The 20,196-nt window shown below is 47.3% G+C and overlaps 1 protein-coding gene across 1 annotated transcript; it reads left to right on the forward strand.

The window, feature by feature from the left end:
- The first annotated feature begins 9,516 nt into the window (after positions 1-9,516).
- On the forward strand, positions 9,517-18,418 carry Trim45 (tripartite motif containing 45). The gene is made up of 6 exons (XM_052730890.1): positions 9,517-10,352; positions 11,966-12,699; positions 14,309-14,438; positions 15,014-15,128; positions 17,040-17,166; positions 18,146-18,418. Exons 1-6 carry the CDS (start codon positions 9,865-9,867, stop codon positions 18,292-18,294), a joined length of 1,743 nt encoding a protein of 580 aa, XP_052586850.1. The 5' UTR covers positions 9,517-9,864; the 3' UTR covers positions 18,295-18,418.
- The last annotated feature ends 1,778 nt before the right edge of the window (positions 18,419-20,196 follow it).

Genomic DNA, 20,196 nt, shown 5'->3' on the forward strand with positions numbered 1-20,196 from the left:
ACCTCTGGCACTTTCATATACCGATTGTGGAGTATAAGGTTTTCATTATGCCAACTCCATATATATATATATCATTTGGTAATAGTCACCTCTTCTATTAACCCTTTCTCCTGCCTTCTCCTTCCCTCATTCTGTCTCCACATCTCCGGCACTTTCATACCTGTTTTTTTCTATCTCCCACATATGAGGGGAAAGCACACAATATTTGGGTCTTGGGTTTTTTGTTTTGTTTTGTTTGAGATATATTCCCAGAAGTGGTACAGCTGGATTATATGAAACTTTTATATTAGATTTTTCAAGGAGCCTCCATACTGATTTCCACAGTGGCTGAACTAATTTACATTTCCACTAGCAGTGAACAGATTGCTTTTTGTTTGTTTGCCTTTTTTTTTTTTTTTTTTTTTGGATTTTTTGAGACAGGGTTTCTCTGTGTTTAACAGTCCTGACTGTCCTGGAACTCACTCTGTAGACCAGGCTGGCCATAAACTCACAAAGATCCACCTGCCTCTGCCTCCCAAGTGCTGGGATTAAAGGCGTGCACACCATCACCTGGCCAAACATTTATTTATGTATTTTATGTATATGACTGTTCTACTTGCATGTATGCCTGCATGACAAAAGAAGGCATTATAGATGATTTTTAGCTTCCGTATGTATAGCAAGCTTTCTTGTTGGACTTTCTTTGAATTGCCAGCCCCAAGTAATGACATGGAGATTTCTTATTAATTATAAAAATTATGCAAAAGCTTAGACTTTTTCTTAACCAGCTCTTCTAACTCAAATTAACCTGCTTCTATTAATCTATGTTCTGCCATGTGGCTTTGACCTTTCCCCAGTATGGCACATCCGACTTGCTCTGATTCTGCTGGAGAAATCTGTGCACCTAGATTCCTCCTCTTACTCTCTCTCCCCAGAAATCCCACCTACTCTCCTGCCTAGCTATTGACCATTCAGCTCTTTATCACACCAGTCACAGCAATACATCTTCATACAGTGTACAAATATCCCACAACACATATGGTAACTGGGAATTGAACCCAGGTCCTCTGGAAGAGCAGCCAGTGCTCTTAACTGCTGAGCCATCTCTCCAGCCCCCTTGTTTTGTTAATGATTAGCCACTCTGACTGGGGTGAGATAGAATCTCAAAGTAGTTGGTGTGCATTTTAGCTAGGGGTGTTAAATATTGTTCGTGTATTTGCATATAACATGGGCACATGTGTGTATCTTCATGTAAAAAGTGTCTATTCATTTCCATTGCTCATTCATTGATTGAGCTAATTGATCTATTGTCCCCTTTTTAGTTCTTTATATATTATGGCCATTACTCCCATTAGATAAATGGCAAAGACTTTTATTTTATGGGCTGTCTCTTCTCTCCATTGATTGTTCTTTTGCTGTAGAGAAGCATTTTAATTTGATATATCTTTGTCAGTTCTTGCTTTTATTTCTTAAACTACTGGAGTCCTATTCAGAAAGCTATTGCTTGCCTCTATATCTGGAACAATTTCCAAAGTTTCGGGTCTTACCCTTGGTCTATTTGAGTTGATTTTTGTACAAGGTGAGAGATAAGGCTCTAGTTTGGATACCTAAACTTTATTACTAACACTTTTGCAGGAGGTGGTCTTTTTTCCAGTGCATGGTTTGGTACCTTGGTCGAGAATCAGATGGTTGCACGCGCATGGGCATCCATCTAGGTCGCATGGGTCTACAGCAGTAGCACCCTGCTTTTGTTACCTTGGCTGTAGCTGAGTTTGATGTCAGGTCTTGTGTCCCCTCCAGCCTTTTCATCAGGGTTGCCTTAGCTGTTTGAGATCTCTTGTGCTTCCACCTAAGTTTTAAATGTTCTCTTTATGTGAAGAATGTCATTGGAATTTTCAAGAGAAATGCATTGACTATGTTACTTTTGGTAAGGCAGCCATTTTAACAATATTGACTCTGCCAACCCACGAGCATGGGAGGTCTCTCCATTAGTCCTTGCCCATACTGACCTGCCATCCTGGCAAGGAGCAAGCCATAAAACTAGCCAGGGCATGGGCTGGAAAGATGGCTCAGTGTTTAAGAACACTGGCTGCTCTTCCAGAGGTCCTGAGTTCAATTCCTAACACCCACATGGTAGCTAGCACACAACGATCCATAATGAAAAGAGGTACCCTCCTTTGGCATAAAGTCATACATGCAGATAGAGCACTCATACACAAAAAATAAGTAAATAAATCTTAAAAAATAAAAATAAAAACTAACCAGGGCAAATGTATACCACACCAAAGGTCCAGTTTAAACCAGCATTTTCAAAACTATCCTTGAAAGTTGGCACACCGTTTACTAAAGTCAAGAGCTGGAGGACTCCTGAAAGGGAAAACAGTGTGTTAAATTAGAATGCAGTGTTTACTAGGAGCACAAAGCACGCTTTTGTGACCAATTCTCTAGCATAACAGCATGAGAACCCTACAACTGCTTCTCCAATTTTAATGACAAGCATTATCACCACATGCGGCATGAAATTTGACTTCTTAATGCATTGTTTCCTTTATACTACCCATTTTAGGCAATTATATATATTTTTCATGGGAGATAAATGTATGTGCAACTACTATAATAAAAAAGCATTTACTCATGTTGTTAAAAGTAAATATATAATGTACCCGATACCTTTTAAAAACACTTATTTCCAAGAAAGGTGGACAATGAGCTCCAGTGTGTGATAAACAGACAAAGTGGGTTTCAGAGAAAGACACAGACATGTGTACAATAAAGTGTACACAGTTTAAGGGTCGCTTAAGATTGACACTTTCTGACTAGTCGACTACAGGCTATTGGGGGCCGTGACATACACTTGTCAGTCAACAGGAGTCAGGTACGAAGGATGAAGTATTATAAATAAGACAGTAGAGACTTGTTCTGTAAGCCCATTCCCTGGCTAGTTTTATGGCTTGCTCCTTGCCAGGATGGCAGGTCAGTATGGGCAAGGACTAATGGAGAGACCTCCCATGCTCGTGGGTTGGCAGAATCAATACTGTTAACACGGCTGCCTTACCAATAAGTAACGTGGGGCTGATATCTTGTGCAGTTCAGTCCAATCCTCTCCTCTGGGGAGAGCTTGAAAACTGACATCATTCTGACTATCTCATCTTCACCATCTTAAAGAGGAAGAGCGGCCCATTTGTCACCAGTGTCGTAACGGGGCTGTCACACTTGCCGTGTCTCATAATCACATCACCTCATGTTCTATTCCTTCCTTCACTTCTTTCCTTCCTTTCTTTAATGGCCTTGAACTCCTGGTATTCCTGCCTCCACCTCCCAAGTGCTGGGACTATTGTCGAATGCCATACCTGACTCAGCATAGTGACTTTTTAAGTAAAAACCAAAACATCTAGAACTCACCGTGTCCTGGAGCCTATTCAATCCCTTCCTTCTCTCAGTTAAAAAAATATTTTTTTTTAAAAAAAATAAAGAACCAAGTGAGCACTATCCAAACTTATTGGAACTTTTATTTTGACAGAAGCTACTTCCACTAGATGGCATTAAAGAGTCGTATGTTAGGAATCGGGCCATGCGAACTTCAGAAAGCTAAAAAATGATCTCCCTGAAATAAGCAATGCATCTCCCTCATGGTTTGTCTGGATATGAACTTCTAGATATGAACCACGAGTCTCAGCCACGTATCCACTTATTGAACACGTTGTGTTTCAGGTGCTGTAGCCCGTGTTTGAAATGCATCAGACAGCAGGAGCCCATGTCATCAGAAGTTTGCTCAGCAGTCTAGAGGATCTGAGTTCAGTTCCCAACTCCTACACTGGGTGGCTTACAATCACCTCTAACTCCAGCTCCAGGGGAGCTGATGCCTCATGTGCACATACCCACGTACACACATCATTTTAAAATAATAAGAATAAAATCTTAAAGAAAAAAAAAAAGCCGAGAGGCACAGTGACGGCAGAAGGCAGCATCAGGTGAGTGCACAGGAAATGTGATGCAGCGGGTCGTGGAAGCGCACACCTTTAATCCCAGCAGCGAGGCAAGCGATTCCTGAGAGTTCAAGGCCAGCCTGGTCTACATACCAATTTCCAGGCCAGCCAGGGCTAGATAGGAAAAGAAAAAGAAAGAAAATTGAGGTGCATAGTGTTCTAGTGTGGTTTTCTGTTGCTGTGATCACACACACACACACACACACACACACACACACAACTGGGGCAGAAAGGCGTTTACTTGGCTTACATGTCCTGAATACAGGGCATCACTGAGGGAGGGCAGGGCGGGAACGGGAGCGGGGGCAGAGGCAGGAGCCACGGAAGAATGACCTTACTGGCTTTCTCTCCAGGCTCACATTCACACACCTTTCTTATACCTCCCAGGACCACCTGCCCAGGGGTAGCACCACCTACAGAGGTCTGGGACCTCCCAAAGCAATCACTAATCAATGCTTCACAGACTCATCTGTAGTTTTGTTTTGTTTTTCTCTTTGGGGGCCCACCACCCAGCTCCCAAATAAATACAAATTTATGAATGTCCAGCCTTAGCTTGGCTTGTTTCTAGCCAGCTTTTCTAACTTAAATGATCCTGTTTCTCTTTAACTATGTTTTGCCTCTGGGCTTTTTGCCTTTCTTTATTCTATGTCTTTGTTTCCTTCTTACTCTGTGGCTGGCCCCTGGCATCCTCCTCTCCTTCTCCTTTTCTCACTCCTCCCTCTTCTCTAGATTTCTCCTATTTATTCTCTCTGCATGCCAGCCCTGTCTATTCTTTTTCCTGCCTAACTATTGGCCGTTCAGCTCTTTATTAGCCCAATCAAGTGTTTTAGACAGGCACAGTAATATAGCTTTACAGAGTTAAACAAATGCAACATAAAAGAATGCAACACATCTTTGCATCATTAAACAAATACTCCACAGCATAAATGAGTGTAACACATCTTAAAATAATATTCCACAACACTCACCTACAGACCAGTCTGATGGAGGCATTTTCTCAACCAAGGTTCTCTCTTCCCAAATGTCCTAGCTTGTGTCACGTTGACAAAAATCTCTCCAGCACATATGGGTAGCACACATAGAGATACACAGCAAAGACTACATGAATGGAAGACTCCTGGAGAAGTAGATGTCTAAACAGAGGCACAGGCAAGTTACATTAACCAGAGCAAGTAGACTGGTCCAATCGTGTAGCGCAGGGGCAGTGCAGAGCTGGCTGCCAAGGTAAGGTCCTCAAAAAAGAAAATCCCTACTCTGTCCACCCACGAGCTGTTCGTGCCTCCCCTAGTACCCTGGCCTTCTGCTGTGCTTGAACCCACCAGCTATGAGCCTCTCGGTAAGCAGACGCCTCCTGGTCTGATTACTCTCCTTCCATCCACGAGTCCACATCATTCCTTCACCACCAAGTCTCTGAATTCAGAAGTCTCGTGAAGGGGTTAGGGGGACCAATAAAAGAACCCCCAGCCCACATGAAACAAGTAGACTGATGCTTTTTCTACACACCACCTGAAGTACCACTCCATAACAATCAAGGGAGAATGAGGAGGTTTTGGGGCGGCGGGGTGGGGGTGCAGGTGAGGGCTAAGAACTCAAGTAACATTTAAGAGATAAGCAGAAGAAACTGCACCGTGGGTTAAGAGAGGATGGCCAGGGAGCAAGGGAAGGGGAGGGGAAAGTCTCAGATAGTTGTGTTTTAATCGACAACAAAGTCAGTTAAATAAGAACTGAAAAGTAGCACACATTGGCATGCTGCCGGGGGCCTTTTGCAAATGCCGGACTGCAGGGTATTGGGGGTAAAATGAAGGAAAAGAATTCAAGAAGCAAGCGTAGACTATTTTTATGTGACTTTTCTCATGGTGGCAAGCACATGGGAAGGAAGCATTTGCTTTGGCTCAGATTGAGATACAGTTCATCGTGGTGGGGTAAAATGGCAGCCTAGTGGCTCTTAAGCACTGGTAGGGATATGTGTCTGCTTGCTCACATCTGGGCAAATCAAGAAGCAGAGAGCGTGGTGGAAGGAGGCCGGCTACAAACCTCACAGTGCCCTGCCCCACCATGGTGGGCCATTTCCTCCAGTGAAGATCTACCAACTAAAAGGTGCCAAACCTCCCCAAACTACACTACCAACTAGTACAGAAAGGAACCTATAGGAGACACTTCGTCCAAGCCACACTATTCTTCCCCAGACTCAGTGAGGAGGAAGAGAAAAGGGAAGCTGAGGAGCACAGACTGAAGGAGAAACTGAAGCTTGAGTGTGAGCCCATAGAAAGAGCTCCAGGAAGGAGGGGATGAAGGGAAGTGGATGGGGCTGGACTTCAGACTAGATGTCTCAGGAGAAATCAGGAGGTAAAGGATAGTGACTGATAGAGACAGATGTGATGGCGAAAGTAAGTCCGCCTGAACCTATGTTTTCCTTTCTATGTGTTCACTCAGTAGCTGTTGGATAAACCAAGCAGTGTCGATCAGACCCAGCATTCCTGATCTCCTGATAGGTCATCTTCCCTCCCTGGCCTTCCTGATCTCCTGATAGGTCATCTTTCCTCCCTGGCTTTCTAACTTCGGTACAATCAACATGGCTTAACATGGTTTTACAACTAACCTGGAAGATCAAATTAGCTATTTTAAAAAAGGAAGTCAAGAATGATTCAGAAACTAATGTGGTGCTGGAAGTGAGAGTGATACAGTCTTGTACCATCTTAAAAATCCTATGCAGTAAGGTGTTGGCAATGGGAATGGAAAGAAACTGATGCCTGCCTGGATCTGGAAAATGAGAAAGGAGGCCAAGAGGACTATACGATTTCAGGCTGGGAGAGCGAGCTTCCCCTCAGGAGAATGAAATGGGAAGATTCAGAGCACAGAATTTAATGACAAGAGAAGCCCAGAGACATTTAAGGTGGGGCTTACGTGATGGGAACATATTTTGCAGCGGAGTTATAATAGACACTTATGATAAAAACTTGGGGAAGAGGTCAGTCAGTACTGAAATTAAAGGTCTAGGACTCAACTCTTTCAGAGGAACTACAGATGGGAAAGATCCAGAACAAAATGGAGGAGTGGGGCTAACAAAGGAGGGTACGGAAGCAGTCCAACTACACAGCATGGCAAACACTGAAATGATTGAGTACTGCTAGAAGTCCGCCAATATTGTCACTCAGGATCTCCACATGAAAGAGGAAGAATAAATTGTTGGCGGTGAGAAATGCAGCGGTGAGAGCCACCAGTTAATTAGGCTGAGGGGAACTGGATCAAGGTAGGATTAATTTCCCCTCAGGACTCAATCACAGTCCTCGGAAGAAAGACCATGTAAAGGACTGATTGAAAAGTGTCAGTGAAATAAGGAGAGGCAGAAGAAGTTGGGATAAAAACAGCAATCAGTGTCATGAGAAAGGAGGAGATGCATAGACTTTTAAGTAGAAAGTGAGGACGTTCTCCAAGTAGTCCCATTTTCTCCCTCCATGGAAGGCAGGTAGGTGCTCCGTGTGTGAGAGATTTGGTTTGTAAGAAGCTGAGAATGGGAAGGGTAAAGCTGACTGCAGCAGAGTCTCAGACATGACATCACAAGACTGTTTCTGTCCCAGATGTTCGCTCAGGCCGACTGTTAGACCTCTTCCCGGCTGCTCTCTCCTAAGCTGTTAGATCAAATGAGATGATGCATTAAATTATAAAGCAGTTCTCCACGGAGACAGGTTAGAACACCCACTAAGGGGAATGTGATACGGTGTGAATAAGAGATGAAACACAGTATAGCTAAGCACCAAGGAGGGCAGAGTTCAGAGCAGGAATATACAGCAAAGCCAAGGCCAGTGGTTTTGTAATTTGCTTCAGCATACTGGAGTGAAGCCAGGGGATTCGGCCAGGGTAGTGCAGAGGACCAAAGGCTGGCAAGTCTAGGTAAGGACCACTTTCATTCCTAAGACCTTTGTAGGCATCTTACTTTGGGAAGTCACAAGACTTGTATATAAAGGCGGCTTTTGAGTAATTCACAGATATTTTACTTATTGTAAAGTTAGAACCAGATCTCAAGACCCTCACAATAAAGACTAAACCAGACCATTGTGTGTGTGTGTGTGTGTTCACACACATGTGCTAGAGACAGAATCCAGAGCCTCATACATAGTAAGCAAACACTCTATCAGTGAGCTACATCTCCAACCCAACATATTTAGAAATAGCCAGATGATTCTTTTTTTAATTTCGTATTTCCATAGTTTGGGGCCTTTTCTACCTAGAGTCCATACTTCATAAAAGCGTAGGCTCCAACTGTATGAATACAGTATGACATCTCTAACAAAGAGGTCCCTGAAACAGCTGTCCATGGATCGAAATCAAATAAGGGAGGTTCTAAACAAAAGAAAACAGTGAGACAGGCAGAGGCTGAAGCTACTGAAGAATGAGAACAGTAGTAGCTAAGGAGCCATGTTGTTACCATTTTTGGAATTCAGAGATCAAGGTCTCAGACCCCGCGTGTAGGAAGCAGCTTCCATATGAATGAATCTGAAATTCCTGGCAAAATTCTTCAAGGAGACAAAGAAATAATACTGCTTAGGGTACCAGATGTGCCCATCTTCCTAATTAGTTTTCGGGCCTACAGAGGACTTGTCCCGCACTGACATCCTCCACTGTCCCATTGTGACAGTCAGGAGCCCTCCTTGATTGTAAAAACAGCTGCCAAACTTGCTCTGCTTGTCGTCGTCCCAAACTCCTTCCGTTACTGTAGAATTCTGGTTGGGAAGTATCTAACTCTTAGGTCATATTCCCTCCCGCCTTCCCGGAAACTCAGCTGAGCTCCAAGGGGCAGCCTTTCTAAACTTTTTGGTTAGGTTCCTGGAACCAGAGCCGGAGGTAAACCTTTGCCCTGGAAAATGCCAGAAGCTAGCCAGCTGCGGGGGTTCTGGTACCCGGCACGCTAGACCTGAGGGATTCCAGAACAGAAAAATGCTCAGAAAACCGAGAAAGAGACCTGGCAAGGTAACCCCTGCTTCCCAGAGGCCTCTGAAGCTAAGGGGAAGCCGCCTACAAGTTCCAGCATGCCTCGGGCTACACCTCGGCCGACTGACAGTACCACGCACCAATGGGAGGACCCTATGTGAGTTTGGGGCGGATCCCCCCCTGCGGCACTCAGCGAGGCTTTTTCAAAGGTCCTGAGGCCTCGCTGGTGGCCAGAGCTCATCTTCGTGAAATAGTGACGCCGACGACACTACGCCGCTAAGCTCCCAGACTCCTCTTCCCTCCTTGGTCCCGGTCGTCCCGCCGCGCGAGTGGCCAGGCGAGGATGTGGAACGTGCTGGGCTTATTGGATGGCAGTGGTGTCACTCTGGAGGGCGGCGAGGCCCACCCCTCCCGGACGGTGATTGGACTCTTCGGAGCCTACCTGGGCTGGGATTGGTGCGAGGCGGGGCGACGGCTCTAGGGCCTTCTGGGCAGCCTAGGGAGGCGGCCGCCCCTGGCGCCGCACCCTGGGAGAGCCGGAGGGCCCACTACCTCATCGCCCGGGGAGAGGGCGCGCTTGTCGCGTGGGGCGGGGGTGGGGTGGGACCAGTGGGGCGGGAGGGGGGTAGCCGTGAAGGACACGAAATGCAGGGGTCAGGGTGGTGGTGGCAGGACTAGCTGGGGACTAGATCTAGAAGCTCTTGCGAAGAGGACGACTTGGGTGATAGAGGAGGGCGTGGACGTGTCTGGTATGGGATGCAGTGGAAAGGAAGGGCCCAGCCACAAATCCAGAGCAGATCTGTGGATGGTTCCTCAGAGGCACCCTCTTTCCTGTTGCCCTTTTATTTGGCAACACGAGAGCCCTCGTGGTCTCTGTTCAAATCCTGGGAACTCTGTCTTAGGGTGAATTTAACCTGCATTCTAAGACTACGCAGGGCCTTTTTTGATACTGGGTACAGAAGCGGGGAAGATGTCAGAAAACAGGAAGCTGTTTCTGGGTTTCGTGCACAAACTCCCCGATGCGAGCGCATCTGGGAACTCAGGCAAGACTCACTGCCCTTCCTGTCTAGGGCTTTTCAAAGCCCCCAGGCTCTTGCCTTGCTTGCACACGGTGTGCACGACGTGTCTGGAAAAGCTGGAGCCGTTCTCAGTAGTGGACATTCGTGGGGGTGACTCAGACACAAGCTCTGAGGGGTCACTATTCCAGGAACCCAAGTCATGCAGCTTGCAGCCACAGATTGGCATCCTCTGTCCGGTATGTGATGCTCAGGTGGACCTGCCCTTGGGTGGAGTGAAGGCTTTAACGATAGACCACCTGGCCATGAATGATGTGATGCTGGAGAGTCTGCGTGGGGAAGGTCAGGGCCTGGTGTGTGACCTGTGCAGCGACAGAGAAGTAGTGAAGAGGTGTCAGACCTGCAAAGCCAATCTCTGCCACTTCTGCTGCCAGGCTCATAGGTAAAGAGGGAATACCCCACCTGTTGTGGCTTAAGAGTGGAGTGCAAAGATATTAAGACACGGGGTTGGGGATTTAGCTCAGTGGTAGAGCGCTTGCAAGCGCAAGGCCCTGGGTTCGGTCCTCAGCTCTGGAAAAAAAAAAAAAAGATATTAAGACAGAAATCCCTTGCTGGGCAGGTTGGAAGGAAGGCATTCTCAGACACACCAAACGGCAAAGAACAACACACCATGCCATCACAAGCTCTAGAATGGAAGTTAATGCAGCCGGCCTGATACCTCCAGTAATAAAAGCGTGACAGGTTTTAGTTGACAGAGCACGTTGGGGTTCCTTCCATCACCAATCGCTATTGAATATGCACCAGGTGCTGGAGAGACCGGGTTTCTGTGCTAGCATAGACCCTGCCCTTGACCTCATCTGATCATTGTAACTTCTACAGAAAGACGAGTGCTTATCTCACCCCTATTTATTAAAATGGAAACTCAGCAATGTTTTGTGATTTGCCAAGTTCCCGTAGCTGGTAAGCGTGTAACTGATCTGTGTCCTCAGTTCAGACCTGCCTCTTCTGTGCTCTTTTTACTAAATGCATGCCGCCTTCTCGGCATGGGTATCGAGTGGCTATGCCGTACCTCATACCTCTGTACCTGGAGAGCAGGCTGGTAGATTCTAACTGGGTTATTTTGTCTTTTACCACACTCAGTGAAGTTCGTTATCATTTAGCCTTTGTCCTCTTTTCCCCTCCATCCCACTCTAGTGCACCAGAATAGAAAACGAAACACCAAGACTAGGCAAGGTTTTCAGATTAACCTAGAGCAGTTTTGTTTTCTGGCCTTACCAACAGAACAGTTGTCTTTGCTCCCTATTTTTAACCTGCGTGATCATCCCTCTGACTGTCGTGTTGCCAGCTCAACAGCTGACCCATTTTCTCCGCAGCCACACTTGGACCAGAATAGGCACATACACTTCAAGTTGGTGGGGATGTTACCAGGGAATGCCACAAGCAGTCACTGCATTTTCCTAGGGATTTCCCTGAGTCCCCTAGGAGGCTATAGAAAAGAGGAATTAAAGAGAGCTTTGATTTTAGTGCCCATTGATTTCACTTTCTACTAATGCTCACGACTCTTGAGGGAAATTCTGGCCTGCCAACGTGCATGATGTAGGCATTGGTCAAAGAAATTACTCTACTAAACTGTTACTTAAACGTGAGACAAGAGATTGTGAGAGCCAGCCAGCTGCTTTCATGGCTTCATAGATCCATCTGGCACGGTTGTATCCCTTGGTATTCATCTTCCACCATGCACTTGGAAGTGGGCTGTGACTCCTGTTTAAAGTCACCAGATTATCTCTTGAGCGAGAGTTTCTCGGAATGTAGTCTTAGCATTGCACCTTCTGAAGAAGTGTTCCAAGCCAAATCCAAGTATATATGTATTGTGTTCTACACAACAGCACTCAGATAGGCCTGGGTCTCACTATGTGGAAAAACAATCAAGCAGAGGATCCTATAGTTTGATATTAGAAGTTCTGAGGGGCGTGACTCAAATCCATTGAACTCCTAAAACCTCTTCACCAAACTGTCTCCCTCTAAGTTATTCCCTCACTTCCTGCTTCTTTCCAGGCGGCAGAAGAAGACGATGTATCATACCATGGTGGACCTGAAGGACCTGAAAGGCTACAGCCGGGTTGGAAAGCCCATCCTGTGTCCTGCCCACCCTGCAGAGGAGCTGAGGCTGTTCTGTGAACTGTGTGACCGGCCAGTGTGTCGGGACTGCGTAGTTGGGGAGCACCGAGAGCACCCCTACGACTTCACCAGCAACGTCATCCACAAGCATGGAGATTCTGTGCGGGAGCTCCTTAGAGGCACCCAGCCCCACGTGGAGGCCCTGGAGGAAGCCCTGGCTCAGATCAAAAGCATGAACAGTGGCCTCCAGGAGCGCGTGGAGGCAGTGGCCGCTGATGTCCGAACATTCTCTGAGGGCTACATCAAAGCGATCGAGGAACATCGGGACAAGCTGCTGAAGCAGCTGGATGACATACGGGTCCAGAAGGAGAACTCTTTGCAACTGCAGAAGGCACAGCTGGAACAGCTGCTGGCAGATATGCGGACTGGAGTGGAGTTCACCGAGCACCTGCTGACCAGTGGCTCAGACTTGGAAATCCTCATCACCAAGGGAGTGGTGGTCGAGCGGCTCAGGAAGCTGAACAAAGTGGAATACAGCGCCCGCCTGGGAGTGAATGATAAGATCAGCTTCTCTCCTCAGGAGAAGGCAGGCCAGTGCCGAGGCTATGAAGTGTACGGGGCCATTAACACCAAAGAAGTTGATCCAGCTAAATGTGTCCTTCAGGGAGAAGGTAGGGACTCATTTCCCACTGGCACTCAGAGGACAGGGCATGGGGATATGATATGTAGAAGCCTGTGAACTGTGTGGCTTGTTGTCTGGGGGCGTGGAGCTCAATCTGCAGAGTGCTTGCCTAGCTTGCACAAAGCCTGGGTTTGATTGCCAGCACCACGTACAACTGAGCATGACTACACATGCCTGTAATCCCAGCACTTGGCAGGTGGAGGCAGGGGGGTCAGAAGTTTGAGGACTGCTTTGGATGCATAGCAAGTTTGAGGCCTACCTGGGCTATAGGAGACCGTGTGTCAAAGGAATAAAGCCATGAGGCTTGTTCAGCTAGGCGTACTCCACGTCCGACCACCGACCAAGGGGAGAAGCGTCCTGACTTGAAAGGCAGCGACTCTTTGCCTTGCTCTTCCTTCTCGCTCGGTCTGGGCAGGCCACAGTTGATACTGGGGTGAAGCTTGAGCCTGTTCCGTTTCAGAAAAGCAGAAGCTCCCGAGAACCTTAAGGACCATGCTTTGGGGTGACAGAGCCTGGCCACACCCACAGGAGATAACAGCCCTGACCAGTCAAGGCACAGTCTGCCTGTGCAGAGATGCGCATGGCAGCTCCTGGTGCTTGGGCGCTATGTTGAGGGTTACAGAACAACAAGGAAGACAGAATCACAGCTTCCTTTCTTCCTTACCGTTCTGGGCCACACAAACTTCGTATCGTTGGTATTTCAAAGGATTTGGTAGATTGAGGTCTGTTTGTTTGTTTGTTTGAGACAGGGTCTCACTGGATAGCTCTGACTGACCTGGAACTAAGTGGAACAGGCTGGTCTCAAACTCACAGAAATCCACCTGCCTCCGAGTGCTGGATTTAAAGGGGTGCGTCACCAGGCCCAGCTAGAAATGGTTTCTTTATACCAGTGTTCTGTTCCTAAGGGAAGCATGTTATTTAGACATATTTCACAGATCAATCCTGATGGGAAATTTGTATTCAAGAGTTGCCTTTACTTTAGCACAGAATTTCTAACTCTCCGGAGGTCACAGATCACTCTGAGAATGATCTTTCCCAGAAGTACCCACTAAGTAGGACATACAATTTCAGGAGTTTCCTAGACCCTCCATAGGCCTCTCCGCAATGCCTGGTAGTTCACAACCCAGGGCTGAGAAACCTGGTTTCCTCTGCATGCTGGCCTCCAGGCTGCAGCCCGTGGGTAGTCCCCCAGCACCTTGGCAATAGCTTCTGAGTTGCAGAAGCTCTCACAACAGAGACATAGCACACTGGACTGCAGTATCCTCTTCCTGTTCTAGTAGGATCCAGGGCTTGCAGAAGGTGGTTTTGAGGATATCCGTCTACAGGTCCGAAGGCTTTCTTTGGACACCTAGATTAATCCTAAATATTTGCAGTTTCCTTACAGCTGAAATTAAGATGCAGAATCCCATGTGACCCAAATCATCTGCTGCTGAACCACTTACCCAGGCCTCCAGGATGGGTACCCGAGCAGTATGGCCTAGAAGACGAGAGGGAACAGGGTGGTTCAAATAACTAGGAAGCACAAGCTTTGTTTGGTCTGACTGGGGGTCATGGCATCTCCGTTTGCCTGTGGGGTGAGCACTCTTTGTCTTTTGCAGATCTCCACAGGGCTCGAGAGAAACAGACAGCTTCTTTCACCCTGCTTTGTAAGGATGCCTCGGGAGAGAGCATGGGCAGGGGAGGAGACAACGTCCAGGTCGCCGTTGTCCCCAAAGATAAGAAAGACAGGTGTGTGTTAAATGTATCATGTGTAGTAGGCAGTGAGGGAAAAACCAGGGCCTTCAAGTTACTGGAGATATAACTGGACTCCTTCATCGTATGGTTCCATAATGCCAGGAGAAAATGATTCCACACAATTAATGGAATGTGTCCCGAGTAGGTTTTATGGCTCAGCTTTAGTTTTCTCTCTCTATAGAGTCGCCCGCTGCCCCCGGATTGTCCTCATTTCAAACTTTGGAATGGGCAGACTTTTTTTTTTTTTGATGTGTAACAGAATTGCACCCTTTCTTAAACCTAGTCTCTTTTCCTATTAAATTGCTTCAGGATTGTGTTTATATTTTTCCTTCTGCAATTGGCCTAAGGAGAAGGGGCCACAGGGCAGGGAGTCCAACAGAGACCTGCAAAAATGAGCACAGGAACGTTCTCCTGGTTCTCAGGATGTTGGACTAAAGTAGAACTGATGGTATTTACCTTCAGTTTGAGGGACATTTATAATTCATATTAAACATAACTCAGGCCTCAAATGGGGGCAGCTGGAGCAGGCTTGTGAGAGGGAACGGCCTTCTGACCCTCCTTTCTTTCAGCCCAGTCAGAACGGTGGTCAAGGACAACAAGGATGGATCATACCATGTTTCCTACACCCCCAAAGAGCCTGGAGTCTACACTGTGTGGGTCTGCATCAGAGAGCAGCACGTGCAGGTGAGGGAGGCCCTATGCTTGCTGTCAGCTCAGAATCTCTCACAGGATCAGCTGCTTAAGAGAGGAAATAGACTGTCCTTTGCTCTTCATCGTGGACACAGCCCAGATTCTGTGACTCTTGTTCTTACTAGAGGGGTGCTCACGGTCCTGACCCCGCTGCCTCTCTCCCCGACTGGCAGTTACATTGCCTTTTATTCCTCTCCTGGCTAGTTTGTTGGGATTCTTAATCCAGGGAAGATGTCTTGACCACAGGGGAGTCCCTTAGCAGAGAAGTGCACACAGTTTTCAACCTTTCCACACCATGAGTGGGCCACAGTCGGCCAGGCTACGTCTCTTCTTGTTGTCAGTCATTTATCTGCCTAACCATCAGCGCATACATATGTGTACCTGTACCAGGTTCCAGTCCCCACAAGTAAGTATAACCATCAGCGCATACATATGTGTACCTGTACCAGGTTCCAATCTCCCACAAGTAAGTATAACGCTTCCTGGTTTAGGAAGTTTTAAAGTCTCTGCTGACATTGGAGCAACCATTCCCTCAGGCAGAAGGCAATGTTGATGGCCATAAGCTCCATTGTGGTCATATTAATCATGTGGCCTGTGCATTAGGAAGACTCATTCAGTGCCACTACTGATCTCTTCACAGTATGTCAGGAATGGTTGGATGTTTCTGTATAGTTAGTTTACTTCCATTTTCTTCAAAGCCTACGCAGACAGACCAGTCTTGACCCAATAGCCAGGAGCTCTGTAACCAAAATTGGAATTTGACCCTCTTACTTTAACTTCAGGTTGTTTTGTTCCATTTTCTTGTTGTATGAGATACGGGACAGAGTGTTGTTAACATCTGTAAGCTGGCCTACAAGTCACTATGTAGCTAGGCTGGCCTTGAACTCTTGATCCTTTTGCCCTGACCTCCTAAGTACAGGAATTACAGGATGTGCCAATCATATTTGCTGCCAGGTTCTTTTTTAGAAAAATCGTGTTTGCCAGCTTTCCATTACTGTGACAAAATACCAGAGCTATACACTTAAAGAAAGGAAGGTTGATTTTGGCTCTTAATTTTAGAGGTTCAGTCTCTGGATCTTCCCTTCAAAAGAGGGAGATTTTAACATTGGGAAGTCTGGGGTACCAGGTTCCACTTTGTCCTTATCTGATGTGGCTCCTACCTGGGGACAGGAAAAGTACAATACTTAATAAACATTTGTGTTAAACCCAGGAGAAAGTAAAATACAAGTTATCCTTGAAGGAAAAGTGGATAGGGTGACTGCCTTGAGACTCATTGGCCACACATACAGAACTTTCTCTCTCCCATGTATCTTTGGTCACCACTAAGAGGACGAGCAGATTTGTGGTGTCCAGGGTCAGAGGTGGGAGGAAAGGTGCCAGCTCTGTGAGAAGACACGTGACTGAGAAGCTGCACGTGTCCTAGCTTGTGTGGCAGCCCAGTAACTTCCCACGGCATGCCTCAAGAACTGACATAGAGACTCCTAAAGACAGCGGTCAGTCACACGAAAGCCAGTCGAGATGACTGTGGAGTGGCTTACACTCCCTCTTCATTCAAGGCTGGAGGGAGGCAGAGTCCATAAAGGGCTTGAGCCAAACCCCAGCTAATTCAGATGTCACTGAAAATGAAGCTGATCCTGTGGAACTGTCTTCAGTGCCCAGAGGCATGGTAGCTCCGAACAGTCAGTGCCCTGGCGAATGTGGTGACTCTGGTACGTGGCAGAAGGGCAACACACATCCCAGTCCAGTTTCACTGCGCTTCCATTCGCCCCATCTGGCCGAGAAGTCCCTAGCCAGAGATATTTCTGTCCCGCATCCTTGTCCCTCCTGTGACTTAGCGCCTGTTTATCACGCACTGATGCTCAGCACACCCCGTTGATACCTTTGCTCTTGGCCTGAACCCTTCAGGGCTCACCGTTCACAGTGACCGTGAGGAGAAAGCATCGCCCACATCCAGGTGTGTTTCACTGCTGCACCTTCTGCTCCAGCGGAGGCCAGAAAACTGCCCGCTGTGCTTGCGGAGGTACCATGCCAGGTAAGGACGGTCGGGGTCCTCAGGCCTGCTAGTCCGTGCAGCAGCAAGGGTCCTTCCCTCCTCTGTCTCACAGCTACTGGGTCAGGGTATTTGGACTGAGGCTGTACTTCTAGAATTCTAGCCTCATGTTTAGAGGCAGGACAGGGAGCTTACACAGTAAGCTTGAATTGAAAGGACAGGCTTCAAGGTTCTGAGTTCTTTCTTGATACAGTTCCCTGGTCCACCGGCCTCATGCTTCTCTGTGGGATTCTCAAATTCAGTCTGCACCCATTTTAGCAGTCTGAGCACTGTGAAATGCAGACCCACCCAAAATCACGAAGGAATCTCAAATGGGCAGACCAGGGGAGTGGATGATTGAGCAACGTCTGACTCTCTGGGAAGGCAGGATCTCCAGGCAAGAGATCCAAGTGTTTTTTTAAAGTTATTCTATCTTGGAGCTGGGGAGATGCAGTCATGTGGGTGTTGGCTACTCTTCCAGAAGACCCAAGTTCAATTCCTGTACCCACATGGGGGCTCACAACTGTTTATTACCCCAATTCAAGGAATTTGATGTTTTCTTCTGGCCTCTGGGTACCAGGCACAAAACACTCATATACATAAAATAATAATAAAAAGTTTCCATCATGTCTTTAATGGTGGCCCACAAAATGGGCTTCTGTACCCTTCTGTGCAACCAGTCCAGGATCTTTCTCTTTTCCCACTAATCTGCCCTCCTTTTTCATGTCACTCATCACATGTAGGTAAGATCCAAATCAGTTCCTTTAAGTTCAGATGCAAACTAGATCACCTTCAGGGTGTAGGTTAGACAGTCTTGAGAGCCTGGCCTGGCCATGACTGCCTCGGTAGTTCTGGTTACAGTGAGTCAAACAGGTAGTTCCTTCGGAGAAAGTTTCACTGCTTAAGTCTGAATGTTCCAGGTTTAATTCGTGGAGCAAGAGCTGGGCTCGCCTTTCAATTGTCCCCCCCTTTGTATATGCAGGTGGGTACCTTGGCTGTGGCCATGGACACAAAGGACACCCAGGTCGTCCGCACTGGTCCTGCTGTGGGAAGTTTATCGAGAAGTCTGAGTGCACGTACACCGGTGGGCAGAGCGCACCAAGGAGTCTTCTTAGGACCGTGGCCCTCTGATGGCTTCCTGGGTACAAGTTGAGCCAGGTAAACCTGAAGCTGGCATGACTTAAGGTGTGCAGAGGACCCGAGAGCTTTAGTTCCAAAGAGACTGACAGAATTAAAGACAAAGTGCTTTCTCTAACATCAGAGTTCAAGTGCTCTTTTGTGTATGTGAGCTGCTCGCCTACACCATGGCTGAGTGTGGGCCACCCCTACACCACTCAAGGCGGGCTGATGATCTCCTCCACAGGAGGCTCTTTTCTGTTCCATACAGGCATCAAGGTGTCTATGCCAGGGAACATTATGGAACAGGGAAGATGTTATCTCCTTTCTATTGTTTTACAACCTCTTCAGTTTATCCCTGAGCTAGAATTTAAGTGCTTCTCAGAGAATGAGAACCCTTTGTCTCATTCACATTTTGTTAGTATGCTTGCAGTAGTTTTTCCAGTGCATGGTTTATGACAGTTCTAAAGGGATTTTGTTGTTTAGCTGAGAGCCTGGGTGATGATTCATCTGTAGGGCATACAAGTAGACAGCTAATAAGGAGGAATGGCGTGGAAAGATCTCACCCGTCTGTTGCAGTTCTTACACCGGATGATGGAGAGGCCTCCGTCCTCCCAGCTCTGACTTAGCAGAGGCTTTCCGATGCGTCTCTGTACCCGGCAAGAGCAGAGAGCATTGACTCTGCAGGTACCCCCTAGGGGCTACAGGATTCTGGGAAGAGTTGGCACTGCCTCTGCCAGCCTGCCAAGATCTTCCCCAGATACACTCCGTGTGTTCTGGGATCCTTGGTTTCTTATACAGCAGTAAACTCAGCATATATTGAATACAGTTACTGAAACTTACATTATATGATTTCTTAGGAAGTGGTGACTCATCACAGTGGTGACCTGGGTAAAGCAAAGGAAGCGACACACTTAATTGACGGCTGTCAGGTCGCCACAGAATACCTTTCCTTCTTGGAGTTGCTACATTGTAGCTATAGACAAAAGATACTAAGTATCTTCCTTTTTTGGAAACACTCCCCTTTAGCCCTTTTCTGTAAGCAAAATCTGATGTTCCCAGAAGACACGGCTGCCCATTCCCCCTCAGGTTGTTTGTTGATTGTTCTTTATTCTTTATGTCTCTGGGCCTAGAGTCAGGTGTCCCGAGCTTATTACCATTGCTGCTTTGAGATCACTGGGTCTCAGCCAGCAGTGGTTTTGCCCCACACCTACCTCCCCGAGGAATGTCGGCAGAATCTTGGGGGTACAGGGCCTAGTAGCATCTAGTGGGGTTACAGGCCAGACTGTTCACAGTGCTTAGGACAGTTTCCGCAGCAAATGGAACAGGTTATGCCTCCCTGAAGTGTCATCTTCGTGTTTGGTGAGGCATCACTCCTGCATTCTGCTCCACTGTTCCTTCCCAGTCTCCTCTGCTCACCCTTGCATTTTCCTGTTCTCCGGACACCCAGGAGAGCTAAAGAGCAGTTCTTCCACTTCTTCCTGTTCCCAAGGTCTCATTCTGTCACTTAAACACCATTTATACACAGTGACTCCCAAGTGCCCTCCAGGTCTACTCTATAGATAATCGTATCCAGTGGCTTACATCCCATCTTCCCTGTGTGCACCTCCAATTTCAATGACTCCCAGTGTCCAGTTCTCACTTCCTCCTGCCTGCCATCACCAACTGCTTCCCTGTGGTCCTCTCCTGCACTTGAAAAGCACAGCTGTCCTTAGGTGGGGGAGCCTTGGAAACACGCTGCGTGTCACACACCATATCCAAACCACAGGGAACTCCATCAGCCTTACCTTTACTCAACTGACTACCGCTGCTGCATCCACTGCTACTGTCCTGGTCTGAGATGCCAAGACTTCCCACCTCAAAGTTTTGTCATTGTCTTCTAACCGGCCTGCTTGTGCCTTTCCCCCTACACTATAG

This window comes from Peromyscus californicus, unplaced genomic scaffold (assembly GCF_007827085.1).
Source record: "Peromyscus californicus insignis strain IS unplaced genomic scaffold, ASM782708v3 Scaffold_9__1_contigs__length_137607984, whole genome shotgun sequence".
Classification (NCBI taxonomy): domain Eukaryota; kingdom Metazoa; phylum Chordata; class Mammalia; order Rodentia; family Cricetidae; genus Peromyscus; species Peromyscus californicus.

Bases quoted from the DNA above. Each gene is read 5' to 3' on its own strand.
- Trim45 (XM_052730890.1), top strand. From the start codon at position 9,865: ATGTCAGAAAACAGGAAGCTGTTTCTGGGTTTCGTGCACAAACTCCCC. The intron at 12,700-14,308 runs GTAGGGACTCAT...TGTCTTTTGCAG, and splicing joins ATGTGTCCTTCAGGGAGAAG to ATCTCCACAGGGCTCGAGAG. The intron at 17,167-18,145 runs GTAAGGACGGTC...TTGTATATGCAG, and splicing joins TTGCGGAGGTACCATGCCAG to GTGGGTACCTTGGCTGTGGC.